General features: G+C 46.5%; 1 protein-coding gene and 2 long non-coding RNA genes across 3 annotated transcripts; 1 reads left to right on the top strand and 2 right to left on the bottom strand.

Annotated features, from left to right (window-relative positions):
- Nucleotides 1-7,565: 7,565 nt before the first annotated feature.
- On the bottom strand, nt 7,566-8,567 carry LOC146757598 (uncharacterized). Its single transcript, XR_014936119.1, has 2 exons — nt 8,469-8,567; nt 7,566-7,832 (listed from the first exon to the last, which is right to left on the bottom strand). It is a non-coding gene; the product is annotated as an uncharacterized LOC146757598 (long non-coding RNA).
- On the bottom strand, nt 8,566-9,667 carry LOC146757597 (obscurin-like). The gene is made up of 2 exons (XM_085520693.1): nt 9,382-9,667; nt 8,566-8,738 (listed from the first exon to the last, which is right to left on the bottom strand). The coding sequence occupies exons 1-2, from the start codon at nt 9,629-9,631 to the stop codon at nt 8,566-8,568; spliced, it is 423 nt and encodes a 140-aa protein (XP_085376819.1). The 5' UTR covers nt 9,632-9,667.
- A 5,794-nt stretch (nt 9,668-15,461) lies between these two features.
- LOC146757596 (uncharacterized) lies at nt 15,462-18,519 on the top strand. The gene is made up of 3 exons (XR_014936124.1): nt 15,462-15,965; nt 16,609-16,720; nt 18,393-18,519. It is a non-coding gene; the product is annotated as an uncharacterized LOC146757596 (long non-coding RNA).
- Nucleotides 18,520-19,732: the final 1,213 nt, after the last annotated feature.

Raw genomic sequence — 19,732 nt, 5'->3', positions numbered from 1 at the left:
CAATTTCTGTTTTAGCATGAGGCAAGTCATCCTTAAGAGACCATAAAAGCAAGCGATGAAATCGCTAACTACTGTGACATACCAGGTACCACATCTGACTGCTGTGGAACAGAACAAGCACATATGGGACAGTACACAATTCAACATCAACTCAGCAATGACTGACATCACTCCCATAGAAATTCTGAAACAGAGCTGTGAAAAATGAAAAGTAAAACATTCAGCATTTTCATTGGCATTTTGGTAAAGTTGCTGTAATAATGTAACAATAATGTAATGTAATGTAATGATGTAATAACTTCCTCCATTTTAAAGCCAGAGAATACTGCCCTCTGAACAACCAGCAACAAGATTTGTGGTGCTCTGTTAAACTTTTTCCAGCTCTACAGCATCTTTCAAAAGGCAATGGGACCAGTAGGCTGCATTCGTATGTACCATCCCACCTGCCCCCGTGTTCTTGAGAACTCCACAACTCCAACAGAAGATATTATCATATTTAAATGCCTTTTGGCTTACCCCTACAGTAACTTTCTCCATGATTTTTAGTGCAACTTTTTCACCAGACAGAAGATGCCGCCCGAGTTTTACCTTGGCAAAACCACCTACAAATCAAAACACAGATGCTTAAAGTTGAGTGTGAATTCTTCTCTAATATAACATTACAATTTCCAACTGGTTTAAAAAACGAATTTCAAATTTATACAAATGAAACCTGACTTAGAGAACTGACAAGAGCTGTTAATCTATTCTCAGATTAATTCTAGAGTGGTGAGACAGACTGTTAGGCGTGCTGTTTCTGTACAAAGATGACACTTACCCGTTCCAACTGTTTCATGGAATTCCTAGTACTTGAGAATTTCCTCGTAGTCACTGTCAGACATCCTGAATGTGCAAGAACTGAAGATCCTCCAAGCACGTGCAATGAGGAAGTGCCAGCAGTGTTCACATCCTACTTAGGACATATTCTTAGAGGCAGAAGGGACACTCGTGGCAGATCCAGCAATGCTCATCTTCTCACCAACGTGCATCCCCCTCTCACCCAGCAACAACAAAACACAGTGCATGAAGCTGGCTTCACTTAGGTTAACAATATGGAACATCCCTCAGGGCTTTGTGCCACAGAGCAGTAGCAGGGCTGGACTACAGCTTGAGGAAGCAGTGGAAGCCTTTCCCTGTATGGTTACAGTGTCCCTGCACGCACCCCACAGCCAGAGCGTTGCAAGCTGAGCTGTCTTGCTGTTTCTTGTACTCATCCCAATCTCTGCGAATGAAAACTCAGAATTCAGTCAAGGCGTTGATTGAGCACGAGCGTGCCTTTATTCAATAGGAAAAAGGAGGGGGTGTGAGGTCTGGAGGAAAGATGGGACTCATTCTCTGTTGTCTGACGAGAGTGTCTCAGAAGTCGTGCTGTTGCCCGGAGCCTGGGACTCTTGGCCTGATTCTACCTCCCCCTCCAAGATGTTTGGCTTCTCCTCTGTAATGCTGACCTGAGCCTGCATGGTTGTGCTGCTGTCGGGGCACTCGTGCTGTGCTTGGGCTGGGCTGTCCTCGAAAGGCACTCGGTTCAGGCTGGTGCCTGAGGAGTCTGGCAGGCTCAGGTCAGCAGCTTCAACAGGTATGGGATGAACGAGAGCTTCAACGATGATGGCATTCTTCTCTTTATAACTGATGTTATACGGAAGGCTTTCATCTGAACTGCAGCATCCTGTGCTTAGTAACAGTTCTTCATTGATGGAATCACAGGATGCTGCATCGTAACATGCCTGGCGTCTTGGAGATATACAAGGGCTCGGGTCACCTAGGAAGGAGTAGACGCACAGCAGTTAGTGTCAAAGTTTCACAAGATGAATCATGAAACAGGTTCTTGACATTTGGCTATGCAGTGATGGTGGGCAGAAGCAAATAGGCTTCTAGCAACAGTGTCACTGTCTTGAAAGTGATCCTCGTGCAGGTCCAGCTCTTGTGTTGACAAGAGACTCATTTGGGAAAGACAGGGGTCAACTGAAGATGTCAGGCACAGGCTTGAATGCCAGAAGGATGTACAAGCCCACTGAAAGCATGAATTCTACCTGTGTTGCTGACAAGCAGTGTTTTGAAAGCTGGATTTGCATGCTTACCTGCCAGGACCAAGACTTCAGCTTCAGAGGGCTCCCTGGCACTGCTCTGCAGTTGGCGTTTGGCCACAGGGGATGGTTTGCCCAGGCAGAAGCAGGAACGCCAACTGCAAGCTGCTGACTCTGCCCTCTTACTGGGAGAACTCATTCTGCAGAGAAAACAGAGCATGCTGTCAGTCGTGGTGCAGGGTGAGGGAAGAGCTGCACCGAGCCCTTGCCAATAGTTGCCTGTTCCGGGCAATGCCTGGTTTCTGCTGAAACACAGCTTAGAAAAGCGCTCTGTTTCAAACAGCAGAGGATGCTTCCATTCCTACAGCTCAGCCCTCAAGTCCTGTTGGCTAAATACCTCTCAACGATGTCAAGCAGGGACATGGATCCCGAGAATGTTGGAGGCTCAGGCTGCTTCGCTCTCCTGGGGCAGGCCTTCAACAGGGAACGAAGGCAGGAGATGAACTTGCCCCGTTTCTTTGGCTCTGCGCAACAAAACAAAAAAACAAGTTCATTTCAGCCCTGGCTCGGTTGGACGAGGCCGAGTGCAACACATTCAACAGAACACGTAACAACAGAAAGCATGTTCCCAACAAAGACACGCAAGAACGGATTTTCCCCATCCCTGGAGGTGCCCAAGGAGCTTAATGCAGTTCTCTTTCTAAGCTTGCTCAACTCGGGCATTAATGAACCCCCTGAAAGCCACGTTCAGACCCCATTTTACTAACCCGCATTGTCAAATGTAAAATACGCACCTGGCTTTGGCAACGAATGTAGGATGGACTCGGGCAGTTTTCCCCTGATGAGTTCCACGCACTCACCAGGGAAAAAACCAACCTGTAATAAGAACAAAAAGACAGGTGGGCATTAGCCCAAGCCCAGAGCCAAAGGGAAGGTCCTCTGACACCGACACAGGGCAACTGTTTGCATCCAGAAGCCATCCTGTGCAGGCAGAGCAGCTCCAACCGGAGATTCCCGACTCTACTGAAGCTGTGCTCTCTAGTCAAAAATGTGTGCCTACCTCAAAGCCACGCTTGCCTCTCCACCAGGGGCTCATCTCCTTTGGTGGCATATCAACAATGCACACGATGTCTCCAACCTGCAAAAGATTGAAACATCAATCCCAGCTTCAGCACAGCTAAAACAAAAGCCTTCTTCTACGACACAAAATATGAGAGTATTCCCAAGGCGTTCACACTCTATACTAATTCTGTGCACAAGAACAAGGAACGCCTGGAACTGCTTACCTCCAGAGAGAGCTCATCCGGCCCCTGGGCGACGTGGCTCCTAATAACATGGGCTGCCGCAATCGCTGGTACGTTTAAAGATGACATAGCACGCACCAGCTGCGGCTCCCGCATGTTATCAGCCTGCAAAACAGAGCACAGGCCGTGGTCAGGGCACTGAGGACAAACCAGGAGGATTTCAAGGTGAGGAGCACATCTGCAAAGAAAGCTGCAGCAAATGCGCTCCGTCCTTATCAGGAGCACTTCAGAAGGAGCTGCACGTCTCATCACAGTTATTTCCCTTTCTGGCGTGCATTGCCAGGCCATGCAAAGATGCATCTCTCTCTACCCAGACTAATCAGCAATGGCACTGGCACAGACAGGTGGCCAGGCCCTTTTTGGCCCATTCTTTCCTGCAGGAGAGTACACCTGCAGCTCCTTCTAATGGCTCAACACAGGGAAAAAAGACCGGCCAGAGCTTCATACTGTACCTCCGTCGCCGCCAACTCAGGCTCACGGCTGATCCCACTGCACGCAGCACCCATCACAGCAAGTGTGAACAGCTGGAACAGAGCAGAAACACACTTCTGTTTTCTCTATTCATACAGCACAGTATGGACAGACTTCTTCAGAGCTACCCGCGCATACCCTGCGGCAAAACCATGCGGGGGGACAAAACATGGCACGTACCTGGCAGTGAGATCACCTCAAGCTATCTGCAGCAGTTCCTTGTCGCTTTGCTCGGATGAAATGAGAGCAAAAGCTGCACCGAGGCAGTGGGCGGAGGGTGAGGAGAGGAGAGAGAAAGAGCAGGTCAGTGAGCAGGGCTAAGACAGTCATGGAATAACACACACAGCACAACTGTCCCACCCACTTGCTGCAAGACATGCTGAGTCTCAGGCTACGTGATGCCTGTCCGCCCAGCAACTTTACAATGCTTCCACTACTGAGCAAAGACAATGGAAGAAGCACGGGACAGGTGCCAACTTTACTGATACCCCCTTTGGAACGTGTGTACCGGGGAAAATTACGTCTGATGGTCAAGAGTAAGCAATACGGTGCTGTGAGCTCAAACAGCCAGCAGTTCTCAACACCTCACTGCCCACCCATCCATCCCACGTCAGCTCAGCTTACCTACAAGCTGCTGCACACGACGGTGAGAAGAAAAAGCACTAAAGATACTAACTAAAGCCACTAACTAAAGGCACTAACTAACTAACGGCACTAACTAACTAAAGGCACTAACTAACTAACGGAACTAACTAACTAACGGCACTAACTAACAACAGTAACTAACTAACAACGCTAACTAACAACACTAACTAACTAACAAAACTAACTAACAAAACTAACTAACAAAACTAACTAACAAAACTAACTAACAAAACTAACTAACGGCACAAAAGGCACAAGAACAACAAGACAACCAACCACTCCGACCACTAGCTCACCCACAAAGGAACACAGAACGCACCGCTCCTCCCCTCATTCCAGCCGCTTATGACATCACCAACGGCCAACAGCCTGGTCCACCATGACCCCCCACAAGGTGGGGAGCCAAGACCACGTGGTCACATCTGATTCCAACACGGCACCACAACATTCCAGGACTCAGTGTGGGCTTGGAATTCTATCCTGGTGTGGCAGCGCAATGGGAGGTGTTAGGGCACAGCTGAAGAGCTGACAGACAACGGACGTTTCCAAAGGAGGGTGCCAGATTAACTCTCAGCATTCTCTTGCGGGGCTCTTAGGAATGCTTCAAACCCATTTTCACTGCCTAGCTCATTTCTAGAAAGTCCAGTTGAGAAATGCTCACTTTGTCTGGGGAACGCCTCTATGCATCATGAATGAAAAAAAAAATAAAATGGGCACGTGACCCTATGAAACTTACCTCTCTGCTCTTGCTGTCAGCCAGACACCTCAGATGAGCATGACGTGTCCCTGCTCCTGAATGAAGATTCACCCAAGTCTGTGTTCCTCTCTGCTCCATCTCTGGGTCTAAAAGAAACACAGACAGAGATGATTACAAGATCCTTTGTGCAGACGAAAGACAAGGGTGCACACGAATTCTGTTTAGCAAGAAATACTACATTCCCAATGGTAGTATTTGAATCCTCCTTTGGGGCTGGAGCTCAACAGGTCAACACATCAGAAATAACACAAAGTGCATCTGGAAGACGTGTCTCAAAGCCCAGAAAATCCAACACGGGAGGGGGCTGGACAGTGGACCACAAGTGTCCATTTCCATTGCAGCTCCCTGTAGAGAACAGCACCAATCAGCAGGTGTGAATCAATTCATTCACAAGCTGCACAATGACTCTGTTCTTTACATGATAAAGAAACACACAGAGATTCCTGACCAAAAAGTTGGGAGTTAATAACGACCAAAGAGGTTCCTGTTCCTACGCCTCATCCTCTCACCCCAACTCCTGGGTGATGCCCACAGGCTTCAAGTCAGCTCTCAAATCCATTGAACTCCAGTCACAGAACTCCATCAAAAAGGATGTCACACATGTGACACTTACATACATTTTGCATCAGAAACAGTGACGCCAGCAGGAGCAGAGAGGTGACTGTCCCCCTGTACTCAGCACTGGTGAGGCCACAACTCTAATTCTGTGTCCAGTTTGTGGCCCCTCACTGAGAAAAAGACACTGAGGCATTGGAACGTGATCAAAGAAGGGCAACAAAGCTGGTGAGGGGTCTGGAGCACAATGGGGCCATATGAGGAGAGGCTGCAGGAGATGGGAATGTCCAGCCTGGAGAAGAGGTGGCTCAGGGGAAACCTCATTGCTCTCTATAACTTCCTGAAGGGAGGTTGCAGTGAGCTGGGGGTCGGCCTCTTCTCTCGTGTCATTACTGATAGAACTAGAGGGAATGGTTCCAAGCTGCGGCAGGAGAGGTTCAGGCTGGACATTAGGAAATATTACTTCTCAGAAAGGGTGGCCAGGCACTGGAATGGACTGCCCAGGGAGGTGGTGGAGTCACCCACCCTGGGGGTGTTCAAGGAACGTCTGCAGAAATCCCTGCTGAAATCCTGACCTCTGCCACAGGTGGCTGAGTGACACAAAAGCTGTGTCCTTGGTTCCCGGCCTTACCTTCACATGCTGTTCATCTTGCTCTGCAGCTCCTGTTCTGAATAGTCTTCTTATATTCCCATGTGATGTACCCTGAAATACATCATTTAGTGAGTCTGAACAAAACATAAGACATTAATTGGAACTGTGAAGAAATGTTTTTTGCACTTTACTTGGAGGATGTTACATGCTATACCTTCTTTTCTCAATTGTAACACATGATTTTTTATAAAAAGAAACATAGCAAGTCAGCTCTTCAGTGTGCATATTGATGAAACTTGGTGAAATACAACTTTAGAAAAAGGCAATTTGAAAATTTAAATATTCTTATCAGAATCTCTGCTATTAGTTACCGTTCCAATGTTCTGATTTGATGATGATTCTCTCAGAGCTGTTTTGTCACTCGCCACCTCAAATGCACTTCAAGTGCTTTAGGAGCATCACTGGAATTTTGAATAAACTTGATATATTTTAGGAAAGCTGCTACAGATGCACGACTGCAGTACTTTGGAAAAATATAATCTTGATTGAACGCTGAACAGTGTTATTTAATTATAATCCAGGTAATTAAATTAATTAAACCAAGGGAATCACCTCCCAGTCAGTCAGCTCCCACCAGGGAAATCGCTTCCCTGCCAAGCAGATGTAACCAACACAAGCTGCTACATCACTCTAGGGCCCCACTGAATCTTCCCAAGGGGTCTCCAAAGGCTTCCCTGTTGACTTCTGGGAACCTGGAAACACTCACATGGAAACCAGTGCCCCCTAATGTGCCCCAGAGGTTTCTCAGGGCCCTGCAATTAGCTCTACAGACATCCAGACATGCCCCAGAGCAAGTATGTGTGCTGTAGGGAGCCCAAGAGACATTCCAGAGTATGCTAGTACTCCTCAGTGCGCTCAAGGGTTCTTCACCTGTCTCTAAATATGCCATACTTGACTTTGTTTTCTCTTCTGGAGCTTAGTTCTCAGCTTTGCTTTCTCATGCAATTTATCATTCAGTTTAGAGATTATTTTAACTAAAATATTTTAATCCACCATATTTTCTGAAAACTAAGAATTGATCCCGCTCAAGGAAACAGAAGAGAAAAACATCACCCACAGGCTGCAGATATTTACCTCGACTTCTCTACATGCCTTCCCCAGTGTGCTTTTCAACTCACCTTGCACAGTGACCCTGGCTTTTGTTTCAGAGTCCTCTGTCTCACAGGTGTACTCCCCGCTGTCCTTGGCAGTAGAGTCATGGATGATCAGAATGGCCCCAGTTCCCTCCTGCTGCAAGTCGTACTTCTGGCTTTTTCTGATTGCTTTGCCATCCTTGTACCACCTGATGTTCACATCTGGTTTCGACAGCTCACGGCTCAGGCTGATGTCCTGCCCTGCTGCTGCTGTCTTATCCTCCAGCTGTTTTGTTACCTCAGTAGGTTTTTCTGAAAGAAAACATTGCTTTTTGAGTAACATACACTTAGGGTAGGATGCCTCTCTCAAAATACACGCATCTACATGCTGGAGATAAGTTAGAGAGGCACTTGCAACAGAGGCCATCCTACAGCCAGCAGTAATCTGTAAAGTACAGACAATAGAATTCCAGGCACCATTAATTCTCTCTTAAATCTACCCCATTGAGGATGATGAACCATGTCTGAAAACTGCCTCTTCCTTCTCTCCACTCATCACACTGGGAGCCTCAGATGATGCTCTCAGATGCACATGTTCTAGATAGGAATTTGTTGTACAGCTAGATGATGTGAAGGCCATCCCTTCAGCTTATACTTAGAGGATATTGCTCCCACAGTTCCCTCAACAGATCATTCCTGATTTACTGTTAATGGAACAAGCTGTAGTGAGATGCCCATTTCCAACACTACCCCAGTGCTTTGGGTAGTTCTCACATTTGTGTCAAATGGTTCCTCCTTTTACTTATTTTTAAGAGAAATTCTCAGTGCTTCAAGGTTCAAGTAGAAGGTTGCTATTCACTTTAACCATATTATGAGTTAGCTCTCATGACAATCTTATCAGAAGACAGTTGAAGGAATCAGACCCCAGAATCTCTCCCATCTCATTACCTTTCACAGACAGAGAGGCTTTGGAGGTTAGACCACGGGCAATAAAAACGACTTCCCCAGAGTCAGTAGGAGTCACACTTTTGATAAGGAGAGTCTCTTACCAACCCACGTTAGAAGCTTTAAATCGCCCACCACTTTCCACTCTGCTTCCATTCAGTGTCCACTTGAACTCATCAATGCTTTCATGGGACAGAATGCATTCAAAAGTGCCATCTTCTACCTCCTGGATTTCATTGTTTTTCAGCCGTTTGCTAATGCCAATATTCAGCTCTAGAAGATAAGAGATAGGTTAGTATGAGGTTTAGATGGAGAAAAGGCATTCGTGACCAATGTGAGTAGCAGTACTGGTGTTTGAACTCAGGATTTGCAGATCATGGCTGCGTTCCTCACTGATGTATTCTCTAAGACATTCTCCTCTCAGAATTACCAGAAAGCTATAAAAAAAAGAGACGTGAATCTCTTGGCTTTGCTCTGGAAGAACTACAAGGAGAGCAGCTCAGTCCATGGAGCACAATGAAGATTCAATGAGCTACAGAGGGAAAAACCTAACAGAGAGGACAACTCTAGGATGCTGCGTGAGAAAAAGGGTTTTGCCTACGACAAGACATTAAATGTTTCTATTAGCTAATTTGTTACCATCCTACCCCTACTGGTGTTCAAACCATTTCTCCATTTTAGGGATGTTTAGAAAGGAAACATTTCCAGGACATTCTTGACGTGTTTTGTGATTTTCATGGCAAAAGGAGATACATTTACTTCAAAAGCAATGGGAATTTTCCAGACATCACTGTGCTAAATTGCAGTAATACACTTCTATTGTAGAAACTATTAAGGCTCGTGCGGGAATAGGTGTAAGACATAGTGACCACACTGAATGTGCTTTCAGCACTCCTTTACTTTCCACAGTACTTACCCTGAATGCCGACCTTTGATTTGGCAACATCACTGCCAATATCACAGGTATATAAACCTGCATCTGACTTCTCGAGGTCATGGAGAAGGAGACATAGGGTCTTCCCAGACTGTAGCAGCTCAAACTTGTTGCCAGAAGTGAGCACAACACCGTCCTTTTTCCACACTGGTTTGACCTTCTCTTTAGAGACTTCGCATTCCAATTTAATCACACCCCACTCCTCAACAAAAGCATCATTCAAACACTTCATGAAGACAGCAGGCTTCTCTGCAATTAAACAGGCAAAACAGAACAACGTGATACAGAAGTTGAGACATTTCCAGTTGTGTTCAGATTTTTAAAGAGGTATCAATAAATCTTTACCATTACTGACGACACCAATATAGAACCTAAAGTGGTTTCATGTCTGTTGACTGAATACGCTTTATGGAATTCTCAAGTATTCAGTAGGAGAATACAGGGAACAGGAGGGACAGCCTGCATTGCCGTGGGTGGGACTGATATCATATGAAAAAATTGGGATGTAGCTCTTCTAAATCTGGAGAGCTGGCATTGCCCTCACGTGGAGCAGAGCTCATACAGCAGGCCACAGTATTAAGAGGATAAGCTGCTGAACACTTTTGATTTTCCTCTTTCAACAGTGAGTTGAAAATATAATAAGTACTTTAGGATGTGAATGGAGACTCTTACGCTGGGGACAACAGGAGATAAAAAGCCTGCAAATTTCTTTCAGATAAAATCAATGACAAACTGCATCAAATTTAGGTGCTACCAAACTTAAACTTGTCTACTTCAGAAATACAATTAATTTCACCTGATTTGACTTCTTTGCTATAGCCAAGGACAAAACCTCAGCTCTGTAGATCTGAATAGTAAGCACATCACAACTATTCATACAGATCTTTTACTGAGACGCAGCTGTCTCATTTAGTGTCCAATGACTTTGAACTGGAAATGGAGCAGAACCTCCAGACACACACACAATATTTCAAAGACCCCAGTGAAGGAAGACTGGACATTAATTAATTCTTCATCTTCATGAAGTAAACCAAGCCAGGATATGTTACCTCTAACAAGCAGATTGGCTGTGGATTTTGATTTGCCAATTGAGAACTGAATGGTGCCTGTCATATCAGTGGTGGTTTTCAGTATGGTCAGCCGGTGGATGGTGCCTTCTTGCTGCATAATCAAGTTTCTGCCAGCCTGTAAGACTTCCCCACGTAGATACTACTTGGGAGGTTTCACAGAAGGAATGGATACCTCGCATTCAAATTTGGCTTCTTCAGGCTCAGTCACATCCTCATCACACAGCTCCTTTACTAGATTAATGGATTGCTCTTTAAGAAGGATGGAAGGAGAGAAAGCAGAGATTTAGAAGGAATGTAAAAAACCCTTACATTATCACCCTACTTACTCACGTCAGCATTACTGCACATGAACACTACACCTATCAGCTCAAAATGCCTTAAAACATCATTAAAATACTAGAAAGAAAGGAATGTTGTTAAGAAGTCAGACAATATGACTGACAACCTGAAGAGAGCCCAGATCTTCTGATTCCCAGTCCAACATCCAAATCAAAACATGACCTTCCCACCCCGATATCAAACTCCTCGCATTACGAAGCTGGGGACTGAACTCTTGAGTAGTGTGCTAACTCAAATGTCTCCCTTTTCTTTATCGCACTTAACATCATATATATACCCTAACATTGTATATAGTAAAAAAAACAAACAAACTCTGTGCTCTTTTCAAACAGCATGAGAAAGTGAAGAAAAAGACAAGCTATGTTTTTTATCCCTCAACGTTCAAACATAAATCTCAAGTCTAGAGGTAGAAAATCAACCTCCTAAGAAAATAATCTGTTTTACTTAGCAAAAGTAAATCCCAAAAGACAAGGTGGATACTTTGTGGGCAGAAAGGTAGGTAGGTAGGAGTTTTTATTTCTGTGAAAGGTCCTGGTGGTGTTTAACTTCTTAGACATTAAAGCAAAGGATGTTAGCTGGTTTATAATATAAGATAATTTAAGCAAAATCGTCATCAGAAGCATAATTACCTTTAACTGTAAGATGGGCACGAGATTCTGCCTTTTCTGCTACAGATTTGATTTCTGCTGCATCCTTGACTTGGACACGTATGTAAGTCAGAGAGCAGGTCTTTCCTGAAGCAGAGAACCACAGAGTCACTAAGGCTGGAAAAGACCACTAAGCTCATCTAGTCCAACCGCCAACTCATCCCTACCAAACTGTGCTCTTGAGAGCAAACCCACAACTACACTTGGCTTCCTTGAGCAAAGAGCTCTGAGGCACATGGCCAGGCTGAGCATCATCCATCTGGTTTCACAGCATCACTGCCTGTTCTCTCATGTCAATGAAACCACCCATTCCACCCCAACCACATCCCACCAAAGCTGCTTAGTGCTCCCAAAGCGAATGCTCACCAGTTGATTCCAACTTGAAGGTCATCTTCTGGCCAGCAGCCTCGCAGATGTATTCTCCAGCATCTTTCTTCTCCAGCTGCTCCACAACCAGACGCCGTGTTTTGCCCACAGATTCCATTCTGAACTTTCTGGAGGAGGCAAGCAGTCTTCCATCCTTGTACCATTTTACTTCGGTTGGATCCTGTGCTACTTCACAGCTGAGGGAGGCACTTGCTGCCAGGGCAGCACGCACCTCTTTCTGCACCTTCTCCTGGTTTATAAACACAGGTTTTGGCTCTGAGGGAAGAAAAGAAAAAGTATTGACTGAGGGACTGAAATGAGACCATCTTGCAGGTTTGTATGTACAGGTTGGAACAGGTTTAGGTTACCACTTGTGCCCAAACTAATAGCCTTCACTAGAGAATATCAGCTCTTCTGTTGAAACAAAGTGTCAAATCTAGGCAAGAAAGAACCCAGGAACTGAAGGAACCAAGAGGGTCCTTGAACACCAGTCCCATGGTTTCAAGTCACTATGCAAACATATTGAACCCAAAAGAACATCTGTCCTGCAGGCAACCAAAACCTGAGTTCCTTTTACTTAAGACCCACTGTGAAACATCAAAACATATAAACGTGTGATAGTCAAACCACTGGCTGCCTTTTCATGACCCAGAACAGTACTCCTGGCTTCCTGAACAGACTCCTGATGGCCTCTACCATTGCCACAACTGTGACTGTCAAAGGCACAAAGGAAATATGCTCACCAACGCAGTCCTTTCTTCTTTGTGTGTGATTTGCAGCTATCTATTTGCTTTGAGCTCTGGGAATAGTCAGCTCTACCAGGTCTCTTACTGTGAGGAGCAGACTCACCTATCCAGATGCAGCCTCCAACATAAAGGCATAGTAAAAAGTCAGTGTACTACTAGGAGAAGTTCCTGCTTCTCCTGCCATGAAAGGCTGCACGTACAACATGCACTCCAGCCTCACTGCACATACTTATCTTAGTCAAATGTTTCTGTGAACAGGAATTACAGTTTGGGATCTCAGGCACAGGAGAGATTTGAATAATATCTTGAATATTGCTTCCACTGTACATATATCAGTAATTATTATTCTACAGACAGACTGAAACAGGTCTTTGTGCCATACTAAAACCAAATACTTTCTACAAACCCAGGCAATCAAGTCTAGGGAAAAAACCTCAGCACAGACTACTGCAACTGGATCACTGTATAATAGAAACTAGATTTTACTTTACTGTTCTCTGCTGTATTTCAGACAACACCTGTCTTACCTGTGACATGAATCTTGAAGGTGAGTTTCTGGCCAGCAGCCTCGCAGCTGTACTCCCCTGCATCTTTCTTCTCCACCTGGCTCACCACCAGCCGACGCTGTTTGCCCTGACTCCACCTTGAACATCTTGCTCCAGGTGATCAGTTTCCCCTCCTTGTACCACTTCACCTCCGTCTTCTCCTGGGCCACCTCGCAGCTCAGCGTGGCATTTTCTGTTGGTGCAGCCTTCACCTCCTTCTGCACCTTCTGCTTGTTGATAAAGGCATCCTCTGCTTCTGGAACTGGAAAACATTGGGTAAAATAGACATTAGATATGAACAGCTTGTGACTGGAAGATATTTAAAGTTGCTTCTGTGTCGTATTGGGCCATTTCCTGGAGCAACACTGCTTCACAGTGTTTATCACACATTATAAAGCATCCTCAGCACAGTCCATATGGTCATCCCATCCCTCTGGGTAGTCTTTACTATCAGCTGGGACTCTTTATTTTCAGATTTCTTCGAATGAAGACAATGACAGATCTATATATATAGATATATATATACCACACCTACACCCCCACAATCTGTTACAACTCCATATTCCTCCCCATATTTGCCCCCGACAGCCCCCAGTAGCCCCATATCACCCTAAGGCCCCCACAACCCTCTATCTCTCCATACACCACCCCTTAAAGCCCCATACCTGCCCATATCCTCCAATAGCTCCCCACAACCCCTACACACCCTCAGAGCCCCCTAGAGCCCCTAGTCCTCCTATGGCCCACCACAGCCCCATATCCCTCCTACAGTCCCCCTCAGCTCCCTTTACAGCCCCTGCACAGCTCTATAGAACAGTCTGATAGAACTACCTCTAGTAGAAGCAATCTCCACACAGAGATCCTTTCCCAGTGGCACTCAGCCCTTCAGTGGGGTCTAAGAGAGCTGCAGCCAGACTCAAACACAACTGCTCACACAGCTCAGCTGCCTTCACCTGTGCTCCTGACGCTGACACATTGCAGCCCCACATCCCCCTCTGCCCCCCCACAGCCCCACACCCCCCTGTCCTCCCCGCACTCCCCATCAGCCCATCCCACCTCAGTGCTGCCTCTGTCTCTTCTCTCCTCTCCCCGTCCCAGCGCCGGCCTCCCCCGGCCTCCCATTGGGCAGCGGCAGCTCCGCCGGCTCCGATTGGCTGAGCTGCAGTGCGCGGGAGTGGCCATTGTGGGGGGGGGCAGAGGGGGATGTGGGGACTGCTTCCCAGTTGAGACTACCTCAGCTTTCTGGTCAAGGCATCGACATTGGTGAGTTTTCCTTTGCTAATAACTTTTGACTAAAAAATAACAAAATAAATAAATAAATAAATGCCACAACACAAAGCAGAACACACACACAAAAACCCACAAAAACAAGGAACTTGGATTTAATGGATGCTGAAGATTCAACACCTGTGCATTTGTCATGTGAGTTACTTATTTCTTTTGCCCTTAGTTTGGACACAAATGGCATTATTTTCTTCACAGTAACAGAAATGGGAAAAGGAACTGAACTTCTGAAGTTCAAACTTCTGGGTTGTTTTTTTTCTTTTTCTTTTTTTTTTTTTTTTGCCTCTTGGAGACACCTGTATTTGGTGGTGGAATGGAATTCCCCCATCCCATTTTAGTGCAGATTTTGTTGTGCTCGATGTGGAATAAACCCTACCCAGCCTGTTCCGCACCGTTCCGTCTGTTTGCAGTACGTAGCCTTTCAGGAGTGTTTATTTGTCATTTCTTGTTCTATGTGACCCTCTGTTTGGCTGACTTTCTTTTTAATTCCGTGCTTTAATCAAGCATGTTGTGAGCTTGTTAGTGCACCAATTATTCTGGAGGGCCAGACTCAATAAAATGTCAGGCTGAGAAGTTGTTTGGCTGTGTTATGTGGGACAAGACCAAATTCATATAGAATCCAGCCCCAGAGAAAAGCAAATGTAGCCAGCAGGACTTGAGGGCTGAGCTGTAGGAATGGAAGCGTCCTCTGCTGTTTGAAACAGAGCGCTTTTCTAAGCTGTGTTTCAGCAGAAACCAGGTAGTGCTGGGAACAGGCAACTATTGGCAAGGGCTCAGTGCAGCTCTTCCCTCACCCTGCACCACGACTGACAGCATGCTCTGTTTTCTCTCTCCAGACCAAGTTCTCCCAGTAAGAGGGCAGAGTCAGCAGCTGGCAGTTGGCGTTCCTGCTTCTGCCTGGGCAAACCATCCCCTGTGGCCGAGAACCAACTGCAGAGCAGTGCCAGGGAGCCCTCTGAAGCTGAAGTCTTGGTCCTGGCAGGTAAGGGTGCAAATCCAGCTTTCAAAACACTGCTTGTCAGCAACACAGGTAGAATTCATGCTTTCAGTGGGCTTGTACCTCTTTCTGTATTCCTGCGTTCGAGCCGTGCCTGACATCTTTGGTTGACACTTGTCTTTCCCAAATGAGTCTCGCAAGCTGCTTGAAACCTGCTTGACAGGCAGCACCAAGCCTTTGCCTCCTTGGATAGTGAAAGTTTACACTAACTGCTGTGTATCTACTCTTTCCAGGTGAATCCATCCCTTGCCAGTGCAGGAACACCCCGGCAAGTAGCGATGATGCACGGTGTGCTTCCATCAATGGAGTGCAGTTAGGATGCATGAGTCACTGCAGTTCCAAGGACAGCCTTTCACGTGACAGCAATGATGGAGAGAAGGAGGTCTGACCTATTCAGTTTTGAGCCTCTCCATGCAGGAAAACCTTGCGGTTCTGGAATGTCTTCACCTACGAAGGTAGTGAGGGATTTGGAGCACAGGCCTTACAAGGAGCAGCTGACGGTGTTGGGATTGTTCAGCCTGTAGAAGAGGAGGCTCAGGGGAGACCTTATAACTCTCTATAACTTCCTGAAGGTAGGTTGTAGTGAGCTGGGGGTTGGCCTCTTCTCTCGAGTAATCAGTGATAGAACTAGAGGGAATGGTTTTAAGCTGCGCCAGGGAAGATTCAGGCTGGACATTAGGAAATCTTACTTCTCAGAAAGGGTAGTCAGGCACTGGAATTAACTGCCCAGAGAGGTGGTGGAGTCACCAACCATGGGAGTGTTCAAGAAACGTTTGGATGTGATGTATGGAATATGATTTATCCGGGAAGTATTGGCAATGGTTGGACCAGATGATCTTCTAGGTATTTTCCAACCTTGATAATTCTGTGATTCTGAGCTGAGAAGCTTTTCTTGCTCAAGTCCTGCTTCCAAGTTTAACCACCTATGGGGAAGTAGATGTCACTTTTCTAGTGTCCTTCAATTCCGTGTCTGCATTTTCCTAAAAGTAAAAGAATTTGGAGGTAACCAGCTGCAGTGAAGTGAGCGATTTCAGTGCCTGTTTCTGATGGTGGCAATGAGTTCAGAGGTCACACTTAATTGACGATTCCTGTTTCCATTCTGACAAAGGATGTAGTTGCAGCTGACTTCCTGAGGCTGCCATACGTGGTGGTGATGCAGCCTTGGGCTTCTTGGGGATTTGCATGACTCCCACCTTTCCTTTCTGTGTCTTGCAGGTCAGCTGGTGCTGGAAGCGGCCGGTATCTGAGCAGGAATGAAGGTGAGTGCAGGAGCAGCTGCTGAGGGGAGGAAGGAAGTCCATGCTAATGAGCTCTGAAGCATCTGCAGGTACGGTACCAAAGGAGGCAGCAGTGATGCAGGGGGCTCCCCAGCAGGAAGCTGGCTGATCCAAATGCTTGCTGAGAGTTTGGAAGCCCAAGCCCTTATGGTCTCTGTAAGGGTGGCTAATAAAAAGATGTTAACCAAGATGGTGGTAAATAGTCAAAGGTTGTTAGCAAAGGAAAACTCACCAATGTCAATGTTTTGACCAGAAAGCTGAGGCAGTCTCAACTGGGGAGCAATCTCCAAGAGATGCTGCCTCAGTGGTGGTCAGCCTTTAAATGAGGTCTCAGAGGAGGTGGAGTCGAGGTCCACCCCTTCTGTGAGCACAGCTCCATTACTCTCACCGGTGCTCCCGCAGCTGACCCAACACTTGCCTCAGCTGATTAATCAGAGGTTCAAGGTGTGATTTCCCATACAATCTCTAAGCTGAAGGCAGCATCTCCTTGATCTGATGGTGGTGTGCCTGAGTGAGGGAGTGATCCAAGCTGGATGCAGAAGAGTCATCTTGATTTCTCTCCTATTTTACTTCAGATGACACCTATTGGGTGTTGGTTTCTTAAAATTTGGATCTAGGAGGTGGCCTCTCCCTTTGCTTCTGGTGAAAGCTGCAGCAGGAGTAGAAGACAAAGAGGTTTTCTTGGTGGCAGCAACACCGATTATTTGATTCAAATGTAGAACTGTGATGAAAATGCTGAAGAACAGATCTGCCTCAAAGACATGCTTGATCATATAAGGAATGAGCATGTGATCCAAGACAGCCAGCGTGGCTTTAGCAGGGGAAGGCCATGCCTAACCAATCTGGTGCTCTTCTATGATGGAGTGACGGCATTTGTGGACAAAAGGAAGGAAACTGATGTCATTGACCTGGACTTGAGCGAGATCTTTGACATGGCCCTCCACCACATCCTTATCTCTAAACTGGAGGGATGTGGATTTGACAGGTGGACCACCTGGTGGATAAGGGATTGGTTGAAAGGCCACAGACAGAGGGTGGTGATTCATGGTTCTGTGTCCAGGTGGAGGCCAATAACAAGTGGTGTCATCCAGGAGTCTGTCTTGGGACCAGTGCTTTTTTACATGGTTATCAGTGACACCAATGATGCAATGGAGTGCACCCTCTGCTGTTTGCTGAGTGGTGCGGCTGATGCAGTGGAAGGAAGGGATGCCATTCAGAGGGAGCTCAACCGAGAGGTTGGCCTAGGTGAATCTAATGAGGTTCAAGACAGCAAAGTGCAAGGTTTTGCACTTGGGCTGGAGGAATCCCAGGCATTTCTACAGCCTGGGAGGAGCAGTCCTTAAGAGAAGCCCCGCAGAGAAGGACCTGGGGGTCCTGGTGGATGAAAAACAGAACGTGAGCCATCAGCGTGCTCTTGCAGCTCAGAGAGCAAATGGTCCCCTGGGCTCCATCAGAAGAGGGGATGGCCAGCAGGGACAGGGAGGCGATTGATCTTCATGATCCTTGAGGTCCCTTCCAGCCCGGGCCATTCTATGATTCTGTGATTACACTCACTGACAGAAATAACGGCAGCTGTACAGAAGCTGGATATATTTTGGGACAGTTCTTGTAACCAGCTGATTTTAAGACCTTGCCCAAGTCGTGAGTCTTAATTGCATGTCAGAAGAAAGCTGGGAAAGTGGTTATTGCTCATTCTTTCTCATTTGCTGATTCTTTCTTTAGTGTTCCTTTTCCAAAGGAGATTCTGGTGATGGAAGCAGTTGAAGAAAGAACCAAAGCAGCTCTTGCCAAGAGTGCTTGAAGTCCCTGTGGAGAGAAGCAAAGAACTTGGGCTTCCTCTGGGATGCTCCCCACCATGTCTCAGGAAGGAGACCAACTGCTGTTCCACTTTCTGCTCTGTGTGTGGAAAGGTACGTCTGGGTTTCTTCTGCTTGTTTTTTCTTTCTTTTTCTGGCTTTGAAGGAGAAGGGGTGGAGCAAGGGGAGACCCACTGGTCATTTGTTACCTCAAGAGCAGGATGGATTTTACATTCACTGTGAAAAACCTGGGCTAGTAGCATGGGCATGTTTCAGGCTGGACTCTTCTTTTGCTGCTTGGTTTCCTTTTGGGTACAGGGAGACAGCTGTCTAAAGGTGTGTTTTCAAACCCACTCTCCAAAACCATGTTTCATTGTTGCAGGTGGTTCAGTGTGCTCTTGCAGTGCAGATGCTGTAGTTTGCTGTAGAATCTGAATGGTTTCTGTTCCTAGGGGAGGACTGGGAGGAGGTAGTGAGAAGAGAATTCAATGCCTGAGGTGTATCTTAGTGAGAAATGTTGGCATGAGGTGCTGAAAGTCTTGAGCTGTCAAAGGCCAGTGAGGCTCAGACTCCTTAACCTGCTGGAGCAGGGTGGAAGCAAGGAGTGGGCACTGCCGTCCCACAAGCGGCACTTGGTTCTGGTCTTCCAGGTCTGTGCTGGCCTGGATTTCTTCTGAGAAGTTTGTTGGAGCTGCTTGGAGTAGTGAAGGGTGGGGAAGAAGTGCTGCTCAAGAGCTAAGGCTCCGCTTGATCATTTTGGATGGATTTAACCATGGTATCTGAAGACATAGTTTCCATCAGAATGATCCCAGCATTGTGCAAGTGTCTCAGCTGAAGCCCCTGAGCAGATGTGTGAGACCACCCGCCTCCTCCAGATGAGCCATAGGAAAGCTGACTGTGCCCAGTAATTACAGCTTCTGCAGATTGAATGTGCTTCCAAGTGTTTTCCTTAGTGATCAATCATGTCCCAGCACTCTGATATTCCATCTCTGTCACAATCTGGAGCATCTCTGCAAACCTTGGGTGCTCATTCCCACCAGAGTTTCTTCCTTTCTCTCTTTAGAATCAGTGTGGTGCAGTTCCCTGTGTTTGTGAGCAGTAGCCAGCAGGCTGCAAGAGATCCAATGGCAGCTTTCAGCACACAGAGGGATGTGATGGGGACAGACTGTCCTTACCGTCATGCATAAGTGAGTTTTTACCGTCCTCTCTCAAGAAGTATGAAAGAATAGAGTTTGAATGATACTTGTGAGCAGGTGCTGTGCTGTA

The sequence above is a fragment of the Coturnix japonica genome, chromosome 20, assembly GCF_054131305.1.
Source record: "Coturnix japonica strain WE chromosome 20, WE-NBRP24, whole genome shotgun sequence".
In the NCBI taxonomy this organism is placed as follows: domain Eukaryota; kingdom Metazoa; phylum Chordata; class Aves; order Galliformes; family Phasianidae; genus Coturnix; species Coturnix japonica.
This window is presented reverse-complemented; position numbering and strand designations above follow the sequence as displayed.

Coding starts and splice junctions, on each gene's coding strand:
- LOC146757597 (XM_085520693.1), bottom strand. CDS start 9,631: ATGAAGTGTTTGAATGATGCTTTTGTTGAGGAGTGGGGTGTGATTAAA. Junction 8,739..9,381: donor ATCAAAGGTCGGCATTCAGG/GTAAGTACTGTG, acceptor CTTATCTTCTAG/AGCTGAATATTGGCATTAGC.